At 31.1% G+C, this 13,160-nt stretch overlaps 5 protein-coding genes across 8 annotated transcripts; 3 read left to right on the plus strand and 2 right to left on the minus strand.

Annotated features, from left to right (window-relative positions):
* Window positions 1–28: 28 nt before the first annotated feature.
* On the plus strand, window positions 29–2,811 carry LOC114880633 (F-box only protein 42-like). Of its 3 annotated transcripts, none has more exons than XM_029196868.2 (8): window positions 29–443; window positions 590–868; window positions 940–1,283; window positions 1,359–1,516; window positions 1,588–1,718; window positions 1,809–1,948; window positions 2,025–2,158; window positions 2,228–2,811. In XM_029196868.2, the coding sequence occupies exons 2-8, from the start codon at window positions 727–729 to the stop codon at window positions 2,772–2,774; spliced, it is 1,596 nt and encodes a 531-aa protein (XP_029052701.1). In that variant the 5' UTR covers window positions 29–443; window positions 590–726; the 3' UTR covers window positions 2,775–2,811. The 3 variants fall into 3 exon arrangements, with proteins under 3 accessions (XP_029052701.1, XP_029052700.1, XP_046144089.1); XM_029196867.2 differs by having other exon boundaries at window positions 29–395; XM_046288133.1 differs by having other exon boundaries at window positions 29–395; window positions 637–868.
* LOC114880631 (pre-mRNA-splicing factor syf1 homolog) lies at window positions 2,600–7,419 on the minus strand. 2 transcript variants are annotated; one of them, XM_029196861.2, is made up of 17 exons: window positions 7,329–7,419; window positions 7,175–7,247; window positions 6,868–7,086; window positions 6,661–6,809; window positions 6,279–6,600; window positions 5,904–6,203; window positions 5,654–5,795; window positions 5,428–5,579; window positions 5,141–5,361; window positions 4,909–5,071; window positions 4,721–4,834; window positions 4,497–4,659; window positions 4,326–4,435; window positions 4,059–4,262; window positions 3,781–4,000; window positions 3,273–3,419; window positions 2,907–3,148 (listed from the first exon to the last, which is right to left on the minus strand). In XM_029196861.2, exons 3-17 carry the CDS (start codon window positions 6,907–6,909, stop codon window positions 3,072–3,074), a joined length of 2,526 nt encoding a protein of 841 aa, XP_029052694.1. In that variant the 5' UTR covers window positions 6,910–7,086; window positions 7,175–7,247; window positions 7,329–7,419; the 3' UTR covers window positions 2,907–3,071. The 2 variants fall into 2 exon arrangements, with proteins under 2 accessions (XP_029052695.1, XP_029052694.1); XM_029196862.2 differs by lacking the exons at window positions 7,175–7,247; window positions 7,329–7,419 and adding an exon at window positions 2,600–2,691 and having other exon boundaries at window positions 3,065–3,148; window positions 6,868–7,016.
* Window positions 7,420–7,482: 63 nt separating this feature from the next.
* Window positions 7,483–8,971, plus strand: LOC114880640 (programmed cell death protein 10). Its single transcript, XM_029196876.2, has 5 exons — window positions 7,483–7,575; window positions 7,680–7,857; window positions 7,943–8,075; window positions 8,147–8,311; window positions 8,393–8,971. The coding sequence occupies exons 1-5, from the start codon at window positions 7,504–7,506 to the stop codon at window positions 8,475–8,477; spliced, it is 633 nt and encodes a 210-aa protein (XP_029052709.1). The 5' UTR covers window positions 7,483–7,503; the 3' UTR covers window positions 8,478–8,971.
* Window positions 8,786–9,744, minus strand: LOC114880643 (actin-related protein 2/3 complex subunit 5-C). Its single transcript, XM_029196878.2, has 3 exons — window positions 9,505–9,744; window positions 9,354–9,426; window positions 8,786–9,204 (listed from the first exon to the last, which is right to left on the minus strand). The coding sequence occupies exons 1-3, from the start codon at window positions 9,663–9,665 to the stop codon at window positions 8,965–8,967; spliced, it is 474 nt and encodes a 157-aa protein (XP_029052711.1). The 5' UTR covers window positions 9,666–9,744; the 3' UTR covers window positions 8,786–8,964.
* Window positions 9,745–11,482: 1,738 nt separating this feature from the next.
* On the plus strand, window positions 11,483–12,764 carry LOC114880642. Its single transcript, XM_029196877.2, has 5 exons — window positions 11,483–11,700; window positions 11,778–11,902; window positions 11,975–12,082; window positions 12,168–12,291; window positions 12,431–12,764. The coding sequence occupies exons 1-4, from the start codon at window positions 11,558–11,560 to the stop codon at window positions 12,284–12,286; spliced, it is 495 nt and encodes a 164-aa protein (XP_029052710.1). The 5' UTR covers window positions 11,483–11,557; the 3' UTR covers window positions 12,287–12,291; window positions 12,431–12,764.
* Window positions 12,765–13,160: the final 396 nt, after the last annotated feature.

The raw sequence follows: 13,160 nt of genomic DNA on the forward strand, positions 1-13,160 counted from the left end.
GTGAATATTAAATCGAATAATTAATGTAACATTTATAGAAAATTTAATTGGCATATTATTTCTTATGAAATTCGCATGTATTTGTTGAAAAACAATTAGCTGTAAAAGAATACTTATTTTTGAATAAATTTATTTCATTGCTTGGGTTCTTAAAACCGCAAAGTATAGTGACGAATAAACGCCCGAAGTTGATGAACTACAATAACTTTTTTAATGATGTTTTTATTTATGCAAGGATATTTCGTTCAGTGATAAAATAGACATAAAAAGAATAGTTATTGAAGAATCGATAATAAAATGAAATTTTCAAGTACCACACCTAATGACAAAACTGAACAGGGTCTAAAGCTCTTTTAATCACTGTCAAATGAGTGTTGTTTCATGATAGCCAGAATGTAAGGATCCATGTCGCATAATTGCTTGGCAATTTCGCACGGCTTTAGGTTATTTTTCTTTATAAAAATCCTAATAATTGTTTGTTTGTTGGTTTTAAAAAGATAGTTTAGTAAAATGTGCACAGTAAACATGAATGCTTGCTGTACGACGAAGATGCCGAATTTGTTACATACAAAATTCTCTTGATTCTTAGGTGGAGAAATCTGAAATTGTTGGAGTTACTAAAAAGTGATATTTCAGGAACATGATTAAAATACAAACAGTTTTCTATCGTCTCGAAAGTTAAAACATCAATAAAGATCGTAGTAATTTAATAACGGGACGATTTTAATGAATATTTACTATAAAATGGAGTGTAACATCGACGATTTACCGGACGTTTTATTAGAATATATTTTAAGTCTGATTCCACCGTACAAAGATCTTCAGGAATGTAAGCTTGTATCCAAAAGATGGTTCCGTGCCACTAAAAGTACGTACATTTATTTTATATTATATATACACAATGTTTCCTTGGAAATAAAATTCTTACTCCGTTAATAGATGTGATACAGCACAATAAAGCACATTTTCATAAGTCTGTGGCTTACGGTTCGTTACTTTGGAGTCCATGGCCATCTACGCACTGGATGCCTACTATTGCCAAGAGACATTCTCATTCTGCTTGTACATATGAAAACTCTATGTATGTTTTTGGCGGATGTACAGCTACTAGTACAACATTTAATGATTTGTGGAGATTAGACTTGGACACAAGAACGTGGGTTAGATTAATCACTATGGGGAATTACCCGTCTCCTAAAGCTTGCGCTACTATGTTGTATTATAAAAAATGCTTCATTTTGTTTGGCGGATGGTCCCATCCATCGCCGTATCCTTTACATCAGGTATATATAAGTCCAATCACAAATAATATAACTGAAACGTCGCTTATAAATTCCTGTTATTACATGTATTTTCAGCAATGGAAATTATTCAATGAATTGCATGTGTATTCTATAGAATCAAATAAATGGAATGCTATAAATACATTGGAAACACCTCCACCCACTTCAGCGCATTCAGCATCCATCCATAAAAATCAAATGATTATTTTTGGTGGTATCTGCAATGGAGATAGGTAACGTATTTAAAAGTATTAAATTTTTCTCTCAAAGTTTAATCTCATAACAAGATATTATTTTGAGGTAGATCCAATGACGTATGGTGTTTGAATCTGGATTCGTACAGTTGGCATAAACAAGCCACATCAAACTTGAAACCACAACCGCGCTATGGTCAATCACAAATTGAGCTTGGAGATAAACATCTTCTCGTTTTAGGTAAAGTATCGTATCTATTATATTCGTGAGAGATTCCTTCGTCACAATATAATTTGACAAAGGATTTATTATTAATATTTCAAAAATTAGGAGGCTGTACTGGTCCAAACGTTGCCATGAACGATGCTTGGTTGCTGAAAATGGAAGGTGAAACTTGGACATGGATAAAAGTAAATATGCATAATACAGAATGGGCACCGACGCGTATTTGGTGTCATCAAGCTTGCAAAGTAATATCTTATTTCAAATACTATTAATTACAAGTTGTAATATCCTATATTATATATCTATTTTATAATTTAATAGGTGGGAAACTATGTTATTGTTCTCAGTATAAATAAGTGTCAGAACAAACCAAATGATATGAGTATATCACTGAAGAAAGTTACTTGTCAGAAAACAGTCTCACCGCAAACAAACGATTCTTCTGTACATGGAAGGTTTGTGGTCGTTTAAATTTACCGTTAACATCAGTTTTACATAAATTTAAAATTATCTTTTGGTTTCAGGCAAGGAAATGGACCTCAAATTGATAGAGATGTAAATGTTAATGGTAGACATGGATCTTTTGCAAGGGTCCCTGTGAAAAATCCACGTCCTTCCTCTCATCCTTCTAACTTTACAAAGAGTTTAACATTATGCAATGATAATGTTTTAAGTATGGCTGCTTTTCGTGATGAACCAGTGCGTAATGGCACCAATAGTAATCGACAAAGGCAATTAGAATCTCTTCGTAGAATGGAAGAAAGTATTAGAAATCGAAGAACGCAATCAAAACCTGCGAAAAAAACAGGAAATACATTATCTATATTCGTGTTGGATATTACGAATGTCTTGTGTGATGAATGTACAGCTTCATGGATTCCTTTGAAGTATAACAATCAATCAGGTCCTGATGAAAGAATACTTTATTCGCTTGTGGCGGGTCGAGGTGAATTGATAGTATTTGGCGGCATCCGTAAAGAGCAAACATCTATACAAAATCATTCTGATATGGATGAATCTGAAGTTTATAATGATCTCCATTTTATAAATCCGCCAAGATATGTAATTTAATATCTTGTAACAATAAATAATATAATTCAATGTTTAACGAGGAACATTTTTATTTTGTTAGCGATGAGTTTGGTACTGCCACAGATTGCTCACTGCAATGATATTAACTTGCAAATAAAAATGGTGGTATTATAAAAAAGAACTTTACAAACTATTTATTTTTTTCTTTCATTTTTTTTTTTTAAGAAATAAATTTGTGTTGGCATGATTGATAGTATTAGATATATAATTACAAATCTTGTTTATTGTGAATTTTATTATTCACTTGTCTTTTGCACATTATAATTTACCTACGCCTTAGTCGTCTTCTCCTTCAGTTGTTTTTAAACTACCAAATACTTGTGACGGAATACTTTGTTTCTCGACAGGTATATCTGAAAGTAAAAAGAAATTAAATAAGTGTGTTGCTACAAAGAGTGTCCAACATAATTTATAAACATATTACATGTAATAAAATGTAATAAAAATCTAAATAAGTTATCAGATATTATTCACTACCTTCTTCTATATCAACTTCATTGTCATTAACTTCGTCTACGTCAATATCAATCTCATCTGGATTATTTACTTGAGACTCCGGTTTGCCATCTTTTTCAGTTACACCACGAACGAATTTAATGCTATCCTTGTACGTAGTAACGTTATCTATAAAATCGTATTAGTAACATGAAATATTTAATTGTATCAATTAGAAAATATTTATCTACAAAAAAAGATATATAATTAGGTGTACAAACTAATTTGGTGCCTTTTCTTTTTTAAATTAATGGCTTATTTTTAAGAAGTTATAATAACCACAATTATTGAATTTATTGTTATCGATATCATATTCTCGCGCCATTTTTCAAATTCACTAAAGCGCGGGAAAATATTCGAATTTAAAATAGTAACTAAGAAAGTGTATTATCAAAGGTACTGAATTAATTTGTACACCTAATATATATACTGATCGAATTGAGTAACCTCCTCTTTTTTCGAAATCGATTAAAAAGTAGATGAATCAAACCTGTACTTGGTGTTTTACTATCTAGAAGTCGCATTGCATCTAATGGTACATCGGATGGTGGATTCGTAGCATTGTTTAACATTTGAGCAGACATCATGTTCACTTGGGTATTGTACATAGCTTGAACGCTGCGTTTAATTCGAAGCATTTCACGCATTGTATCTTCATTGCCGTGTCTCACTTCGAATTCTTTCCATATTTGCCAGAAATTTGATGTTACCTACATAAAACAGAAAAAATGTTAATACAAAAATACAAAGAAGTTTTATGTTTCTTACCCTTGGATCGCATATTTGGCTGCAATGCGCATATATTGCCCTAGCTCTGTCGACTTCTCCCAACTTCGTTTCCATTTCAGCAAATCGCAAGCACATTTCTCTCGTATTCTCTTCGTTAAGTACTTCTATGGCTTTTTCGTAAATCTGTCTCGTTTTTGGAACGCCATATATGTCTGCTGCTTTCTTGATATATATGTTGAACATCTAAAATATAAATTGCAGGTATTAATAACAGAGTAAGGATAACATATCTGTTAAATGCTGTACCTCAAATCTTTCTTCCGGAAGAACAGCGCTTGTCGCACGTTCATACACGGACATAGCATGCCTGGCTAGACCATGTTCTTCTTCTAATTTGGCGTATAATAAATACAAAGCTGCAATAAATAATAACATAAATAAATACATAATTGTACGGTAAATATTAAAATCTAATACCTTTGGCGTATTTCGGTGGACAATGTTCCAAGCACTGTTCAAATAAATCTCGTGTTCGTTCCAATTTTGTGCCGCCGTAACGTTTTAAAAATTTAGTAAGATAAGTATTCCATATATCATAAACATTCGGCCATTTGAAAAGCGCGATTCCCTTTTCGTATGCCTGCAAAAATGTATTATTATTAATAACGAAATTATAAAATAGATTATAAAGTAATACATACCCTGAAAGCTTCTTCAAAGTACTTATTTTCCTCTAAAAAGAGACCATAATTAATAATGATTTGTGGTGTCGCAATTTTTAAGTCTATGATTTTATCGTACACTGCTTTACATGTCTGCATAAAAAATTAAAAAAATGATAAGTATGTCAAATGAAAAATTATGTAATTTTATATTTTCAAAGATATACCTTAAATGTACCAAAACTTTCTTCCAGATCGGCGTACATAGACCATACTTTCAAAGATTTGTATAATCTCATTTGTACAGTTTCGGTTTCATCGTGATAAGCTACTTTACGGAACGGCATAGCAGTGGCACGATGCATTAGTTTTAGAGCTTCTTTATAATTTCTGTACAAAGAAACTTGTTAATTAAAAGATATAAACCGCACTGTTTTCCGGAACAAAGAGATACAATACCCATGCCTAATTTCCATCTCTGCCCATTCACACCACACAGAAGCAAGGTCATCGACTTTGGTATAAGGTACGTGAGTGGCTTTCTCGAAAACTACTCTGGCATCTGCTATTTGTCCATTTTCTTCATAGAATTTGCCAAACGCAACCCACAAGGTATGCAGTTTACCTACTGCTAATTGTGGTTGCACAGTCTGCACGGCTTCCGTGTACGTATTGATAATCTAAAAAGAAATTTAATAATAAATTTTAGAGAGTTCTTTATTAAAATTAATAATAATTTACTGTACCTCGTGTGGTTGCCCTTCATAAAGCATAACCCTTTTATGCCATTCTTGCACGTTATGAGGATTTTGTCTTAATAGCACGGAATTAAGTAATAATAAACGTCTTTCCATTAAATGTTCGAATCGTGCTAATCTTAATTCCAAATCAATATCATCTATAAAACACAATGTTACAAAATTAAAAACTATAAGTTTTATGGAACAATAATACATGTATCTATACTTATACCATCTTCAGTAGGATTCTTGGAAGCTTCTTCCATACGTTTACTGAGGCTAAGTTCTTCAAACTGTGCGTAAGCATCAAAAACTTGGGTAAAATCTCTAACAGTAGTTACTGTCTGAATTGCTTCCTCGTAAATGTCTCTTGCCTATCAAGGAGCAAAACATACGATTATAAAACTTTCAAGATGAGTAGTCTACACAGTAAACTGTCTCTATATTGTATGGTATTACAATATGCGAAAATAGTTTATTACCCTTTCAAATAAACCACTACGAACGTAATAGTCTGCTAAAGAATTCCATAAAGGCCCTAATTGATCAGTATAACGTCTTAAACCACCCCTGATAATAGCATCTACATTAAGAGATTTTATTTTAGAAGGATTCTTCGATATTAAATCGCACAATTCATTCCACAGTTGATGGTTTGATTTTCCATGCTTTGATACAAAATCATCTTGATTAACAATCTGTGCTAGTTTTACAGCCGCTTCGTCCAGTTTACCAATTGATATTAGATACTCAATATATTCTTCTGTGTCTTCCGGAGCTAACTAAAGACAAAATACATATTATACTTATAAAGGAACGAATACAGGTTTTAATCCTACTTTAAGGTTTTAATATACCTTCAGATATCTTCTAAAAACTCTAATAGCAGTCTCATATACATTATGTTTCTTTAAAAATTCAATATACAATGGCCATATTCGATGGTGCTGAGTGATAGGAAGAGCTCTAAGCGCACGATCAAAAACTTGACGAGTACGTGTAATATAACATTGTTCAGTCATCAATGTACAATAATCCATCCAAATTCGAGGCATTTTATGCATAAAAACTAATGCACGTTCGAATGCATTATTTACATCTTCGTAAAGAGGATCTGTTATACATCTTCCCTTCAATTGGCTCACACGTTGACGTAGGTAATTGTACCATAACTTATAACTGTAAAATACGTAATACTCTGTGAAAATTTCTTTAAAATACAGCAATGAATATACATACCTTCCAGGAAGTTCTTTTAACGCACGCTCGTATACAATATTTAAATTACTACTTTTAGTGCTTTTTAAATGATCTATATAACGTTGCCAATGTTTCACAGAATAAGGATTTCTTAAGATTTCCTCTTCATACGGTAAATCTTCTTCATTCTGTAAGAAATAATATCATGTAGAATTAAGTAAGGTTATTCACGCCGAATATACTTACAAAAACGTATAAGTTTCCTTCTGGATCTTTGCGTTCCAACATCGTTGAAAGTGTGAATAAATTATGTATGATGTATTTAATTTAGTTACAATTATAAATCAATTGTATTCTGTATTTACAATTAAGTGTTAATAGGTTATCCTCTATTGTTTTGATATAATTTGTTCCAGCCGCGCTATGTCAAGGCGCTATTTCATTGATCATTTGCATTCTGGAATACTATACTCATGTAAGGTTAAATCTAATAGGAGATCATTATGTATTAGAAATTTGATAATATCTCTAAAGTTATTAATAAAATTACTACTTTAATAATAGAATAGTATGTTTAATGTATTTTCCTTCCTGATTTCAAGAATTGATACTGCTGGTACGTTCTGCTAAAATGGTAAAAAGAGAAGATTATTTGGTTACAAAAAATCGAGGTTATATTTAAAGATCAAGTTGCACAACCTGTTTACCTCGTTTTAGAACAAGACACCTGGAGCGTGACAGCTGTCATCTGAAGAATATGATTGAATGCAGTCTCTTTTAATGTAAACAATTTTATTCATGCCTGTTTTATTCGTGATATAAAAATCAACCAACTGTATTTAATTGAGTATAAACTGCACTTATAAATAAACGTTGTGAAGGATGACAATGGGCGATGAGACTCCAGTTACATCACTGGTTTTTCCTGTCATTCTGAGACCAATACTGATGAAGGTATTCAAAATTACTGTCATTCACTAGTCCTAGTATGATTTAGAATAGATTGTTCAAGTAGAAAATTGTATATAAAAATATTATTTTAATTGATTAACGCACAGCTGGAAAGGCAAAATGTATTGGCTGCTCAGACTTTACGTACAGCTCTATTAAAAGCTGAAAATTCTCATCCAGGAATTACGCTTGACTTAATACTTGGCATAATACAAAGAGCAGAGCTTAATTTGGATATGAATGAAAGTGTTTTAAGATTGCAAGGTGCAGCTTCTGATTATGATGGTATAATTTCATTCCTACTAAATAAAATATACATTATTAAATACTGGCATAAAATGGTTTTAATTTTTTTTTTTTATTACCATAGTTGTAGAATATAGATCGGCTAGATCCGAGGATGCTTTCCAAGAATTGAATCGTAAATCAACTTCATTAAAGAGAATACTTAGTAGAATTCCTGATGAAATAACAGATCGTAAAACTTTCCTTGAAACTATCAAGTATGAATTTCCATTTATGAATTTCACTAGTAATATGATCCTGTATTATCAATTTCTAATGTTTGTTACAGAGAAATTGCAAGTGCAATAAAAAAACTTTTAGATGCAGTAAATGAAGTAACTGCATTTATAAGTGGCTCTGCAGGGAAACAAGCATTAGATCAAAGGAAAAGAGAATTTGTTAAGTACAGTAAAAGGTTTAGCAATACATTGAAAGAATACTTTAAAGAAGGGCAGTAAGTAAACTTTACACTTTCAATGATTTATTTGTCATGTTTACTACTGTAGAAATCTACTTTTTTCTTAATATTTTACAGAGCAAATGCAGTATTTGTGAGTGCACTTTATTTAATACACCAAACAAATATGATAATGCTCACAGTAAAAGATAAATGTGAGTAAATGAACACTCTGTTTTACAATAATGAAGCTATTCACAGCAATTACAAAATTCGTAATATTTTGATTTTATTCATTTTGTTATGTATCTGATGATAAGATTTGAATGCCATTGAATATAATATATACATATATATATAGTATTATTTTGTATGTATTAATTGTTATAAAATAATGATACATAGAAGAATCCATAGACAGTGAACAAAATTCAAAGAAACCCTTCTGTCCAAAATGAATCATAAATAAAGAAAAACATTGTTTATCAAAGATAATGGACATTCAAAATAAGGAAGTCATTTCTCCAAATGTATAAGAAATAAAAATTACTTTATTGATAACAAATGTACACAAGTGTGTTGTATTTCCCACATAGAAAATTGAATGACTTGGCTATCTACATCTTCATTGTATTAACAATGACAATGAGTAACAGTAAGGATTAATGGTAATTGTTGTAATGAACATTAAAAGGAAAATATACAAAATTTCAAGCACGTTTGCTGTCTGAAAATGCTCTTACAATACTGCCAACACCACTTACGTTGTATACCTTTTCGTGCCAAATTAATAAATGACTACTGCTACCTTCTGTTGGAATTTCAAATCCTCGATAAATATATTTCATTAAAACATCCACTAAGTCCCGATCTAATTGTGCTAAGCAATCTTCCATCTGATTAGATTTTATACTTAGAAGAACCTTCAGTGTCAAATTCCGTGCACTGTCCTGTAATTATAATAATAATTCAATAATTCTTTTTAAAACATCATACACGTAAAGCAAAATTTCCACTTTTCTAAAGAAACATTACTTATCTTACCATATAAACAGATTTACTTTCAAAAATATTAACTAATGTATGACATTGAGGTTACCTTAACTTGTTGATTTTTACATCCAAGTGGTGCAGATTTTAATACTGATATCAAAGCTTCGGCATTCTTACCCTTGATTAAATATTAAGGAGAATATAAGAAAATATGTTATAATAATATTATATGTCAATATAAGTCATGGAAAGGATATTGGCTAAGAAGTGTCAAAACTTCATTTTCGTCTGGACCGGTTGGTCCTCCCAATCCTCCGTCAGCGTCTTCCTCTTTGAAATTATTATCACTATACTGATCAACGTCGATTTTTCTAAACGCAGATGCTGACGAGTCCTTTTTACCATCGTTCCTTGACATTTTCACTGTGTGGTTGACGTTTTATCGTGATCACGCCCGGCTTATCAACTAACGCATTGCATTGGTCTTCGCATCTTACATATATCACTATATATAACTATATACACAGCCGACTCTAGTACTAGCCATGCTGAACAACGTGGCAACACCGCTCACGTGACAATCGGGAGTCCTATTTTCAAAAACAGAGTCCTGTGCTCGGAATTGTAATTACCGTCTTTTTTAATTAAAAGCTGTAGTAATATATGCAATTTTGTATTAATTATGTATAAACAATACATAAACGTTGCAACTATGGCAAGTAGAAGTGATGTGGTAGTATAAAATTGTTATAAATGTGATATAAATTTTGTGTACTCTCGAAGTAGTTTGGTGTTGTGAAGCATGATATTTGAAATATTTACAGTGGTTTCAAGAAAATTTAGGTATGAAGCAAAATGAGACCATCTTTTGATCAAATTCAAACATTTAAGAATTGATAAACGTGTATATAAGTGAATAAAAACCTTGAAACAAGCGAAATTATTGGAACGAAACCAAAGAGGTTATGTGAAGTCCAGAGAGTAGCCGTGAGTCCGACGACGTTGATTGGCTGGGAGTCTGGGAGTCCGGGAGGCAGATAGAGTAGGGTTAGATGTTGATATATTCAGACCGGACTCCCGCGGTGTTGCCATTTTTGCTTCAGCACGGCTAGTACTAGAGTCGGCTGTGGAGCTGCCACAGCCGACTCTAGTACTAGCCATGTTGAACAACGTGGCAACACCGTTCACGTGACAATCGGGAGTCCTATTTTCAAAAACAGAGTCCTGTGCTCGGAATTGTAATTACCGTCTTTTTTAATTAAAAGCTGTAGTAATATACGCTATTTTGTATTAGTTATGTATAAACAATACATAAACGTTGCAACTATGGCAAGTAGAAGTGATGTGGTAGTATAAAATTGTTATAAATGTGATATAAATTTTGTGTACTCTCGAAGTAGTTTGGTGTTGTGAAGCATGATATTTGAAATATTTACAGTGGTTTCAAGAAAATTTAGGTATGAAGCAAAATGAAACCATCTTTGGATCAAATTGAAACATTTAAGAATTGATAAACGTGTATATAAGTGAATAACAACCTTGAAACAAGCGAAATTATTGGAACGAAACCAAAGAGGTTATGTGAAGTCCAGAGAGTAGCCGAGAGTCCGACGACGTTGATTGGCTGGGAGTCTGGGAGTCCGGGAGGCAGATAGAGTAGGGTTAGATGTTGATATATTCAGACCGGACTCCCGCGGTGTTGCCATTTTTACTTCAGCACGGCTAGTACTAGAGTCGGCTGTGCTATATAGTGAATTCTTAAATTAAAAATGCACTAAAAAATACAAATAATATTATCATAACAATTTATATTATTACTTTCACATTATGTTTATTTTTCAGGGTAAAATTATTTCATAAATAGAAAATTATAGGCTGTAAAAAGCAAATACTATGATGTAGGCATTAAAAATTCCACCAATCAAAAGTGTGAAAAATCACAAAAATTTGTTGCATGTTTCTTTTAATTTTAATAAATTATTTGAAAGAGTCTATCTTTTAGATTGTAATTACATTAGCTTCAGAGTAGTTATTTGATAAATATGTTTTATATTTAACTGTAACAAACTCCAATGAAGAAAAAAGTTAAAACATTTCTCTGTATATAATCACCATATCGATATGTTACATAAATGTATCAGTATTTAAATATATTAAATCCTAACATTATTTTATAATAAAAATTACGCTGTTTAAGTTTCAGTGTATTCATTTATTCCGTTGAAAAAGGTTAATTTAATGTATTTTTATAGTGCTTTGCATAAAATGAATGCATGTCATATAAATACTTTTGAACATTATAATTGAAGTATGAACTATCCAAAATTAATTAGTAAACTTCATACACCAAAAATTGTGTGGTATCAAACAGATATTACAGTTGTTATACGTGTTTTATTGCAAGATGTTAACAATTACTTTCTTCATGTTGAATGTGATCACTTATTGTTTAGGTATTTTGTAAAATTCATTGAGTCACATTGTACTTGTAAATAAAAATAAGTGACCCACGTTAAAATATTGGTTTTAGCACTACAATAAATTCAAGACACTATTACATTTGTTTATACCTTTTTGGAACAATAGTAGCGGAAAAAACAACTCACATAAACAAAGGAAGAGAAATTAAAATCACCCTTATAAAGGCTCACAAATGTAAAATATTTATCTGTTTAATTTGTACTTTTTTAAAATCATAAGCTAATATAATCTTTTCAACACTGATAGGGACAGAATGGTTAAGATTGCATATCGATAAAGAAAAAAATCCTTTGATAACTGCGGATCCAGATCATATATATAAAAGTAGTTGGACTATGGGACCTTTAAGATTTGGTAATTATATTCTCTGCACGATTGTTTATGATCTTTGACCACTTATTAAACTACAAGTAATCTAATACAAACTGTTTTGTGGTAGAAAAAGAAAGTTTTGCAGAGTATAAGCGTAGAAATAATATAACACAAATAATGCCAGATGTACCATCTAGCGATGAAGAAGAATCTGATGATGATGCAATGGACGTGTTGTTTCTTTAATTCATGTAAGTATATACATATGTATTCTACTACTAAATATTTATAAATACGTTTTAATTTAAATAAAAACAAGGAAATTAATTATTTGTTTTCAATTTAACATTCATATTATATGTACAAAATTTAATATATCTGTTATTTCAGATTAATTTAGAGAGAGTACAAGTTGCTTAATAACTGGAATGCTTTTATATTAATTTTATCATATACAAAATGAGGTATAGCACAAAACATGGAATTGGAAAAACTATACATACATAGATTTTTTCTTAATACAGCCCTTCATTAGTAACATTGCTCTTATCTTTGGCAGTAGATACTTCGATTTTTACATAGTTATACGTAATGTCTCCATGGGGGATTGGGGACTGTGAAAATAATATCATTTAAATGTTTCAACAATACATACAGTGTTAACATGAGATAAACAGAAATATGATTTAAAATAAAATAGTCAAATATTTTCTAGTAAAACATAGATTACACAGTGTACGATAATAATACCGTATGGTCTTACGAAGTACCCAAGGAACTAGAACAGATCACGATTATATCATAATACAGCTACTATGAATAATTTCGTGACTAATAATATATTAAAATTTATTTTTACAATAAAATAACTACCAGTAAACATCTTGTGTGATGTTTTTGTACTAAAAATGTAAATCCCGATGCAAGGTACAAGAGAAATGCCTAGAAAATAAAAAATCTACAAATATGATTAAAAAGTGGTTTAACAAAATTTGTACAAAATATTCTACACATAAATTACGGGAATAGAGAGAGTAGGTATTTAGTATTGAAAGTGTAAAAATGAATGATAGTGTATAAATTGCAAAATGTATAAATAACGAACTCGGCTCCTATGTCA

The sequence above is a fragment of the Osmia bicornis genome, chromosome 12 (assembly GCF_907164935.1).
Source record: "Osmia bicornis bicornis chromosome 12, iOsmBic2.1, whole genome shotgun sequence".
Classification (NCBI taxonomy): Eukaryota; Metazoa; Arthropoda; class Insecta; order Hymenoptera; family Megachilidae; genus Osmia; species Osmia bicornis.

Excerpts from the sequence above, each read along its gene's own strand:
- LOC114880633 (XM_029196868.2), top strand. The coding sequence starts at position 727 with ATGAATATTTACTATAAAATGGAGTGTAACATCGACGATTTACCGGAC. Across the intron at positions 1,517-1,587 it reads GGTATCTGCAATGGAGATAG|ATCCAATGACGTATGGTGTT; the intron begins GTAACGTATTTA and ends ATTTTGAGGTAG. Across the intron at positions 1,949-2,024 it reads GGTGTCATCAAGCTTGCAAA|GTGGGAAACTATGTTATTGT; the intron begins GTAATATCTTAT and ends ATAATTTAATAG.
- LOC114880631 (XM_029196862.2), bottom strand. The coding sequence starts at position 6,909 with ATGTTGGAACGCAAAGATCCAGAAGGAAACTTATACGTTTTT. Across the intron at positions 6,810-6,867 it reads AAGGAAACTTATACGTTTTT|AATGAAGAAGATTTACCGTA; the intron begins GTAAGTATATTC and ends TATTTCTTACAG. Across the intron at positions 4,835-4,908 it reads AAAGTTTTGGTACATTTAAG|ACATGTAAAGCAGTGTACGA; the intron begins GTATATCTTTGA and ends TTTTTTATGCAG.
- LOC114880640 (XM_029196876.2), top strand. The coding sequence starts at position 7,504 with ATGACAATGGGCGATGAGACTCCAGTTACATCACTGGTTTTTCCTGTC. Across the intron at positions 7,576-7,679 it reads TGAGACCAATACTGATGAAG|CTGGAAAGGCAAAATGTATT; the intron begins GTATTCAAAATT and ends ATTAACGCACAG. Across the intron at positions 8,312-8,392 it reads GAATACTTTAAAGAAGGGCA|AGCAAATGCAGTATTTGTGA; the intron begins GTAAGTAAACTT and ends AATATTTTACAG.
- LOC114880643 (XM_029196878.2), bottom strand. The coding sequence starts at position 9,665 with ATGTCAAGGAACGATGGTAAAAAGGACTCGTCAGCATCTGCGTTTAGA. Across the intron at positions 9,427-9,504 it reads GTTTTGACACTTCTTAGCCA|GGGTAAGAATGCCGAAGCTT; the intron begins ATATCCTTTCCA and ends ATATTTAATCAA. Across the intron at positions 9,205-9,353 it reads GTAAAAATCAACAAGTTAAG|GACAGTGCACGGAATTTGAC; the intron begins GTAACCTCAATG and ends TTATAATTACAG.
- LOC114880642 (XM_029196877.2), top strand. The coding sequence starts at position 11,558 with ATGAACTATCCAAAATTAATTAGTAAACTTCATACACCAAAAATTGTG. Across the intron at positions 11,903-11,974 it reads CCTTATAAAGGCTCACAAAT|GGACAGAATGGTTAAGATTG; the intron begins GTAAAATATTTA and ends CAACACTGATAG. Across the intron at positions 12,083-12,167 it reads TATGGGACCTTTAAGATTTG|AAAAAGAAAGTTTTGCAGAG; the intron begins GTAATTATATTC and ends GTTTTGTGGTAG.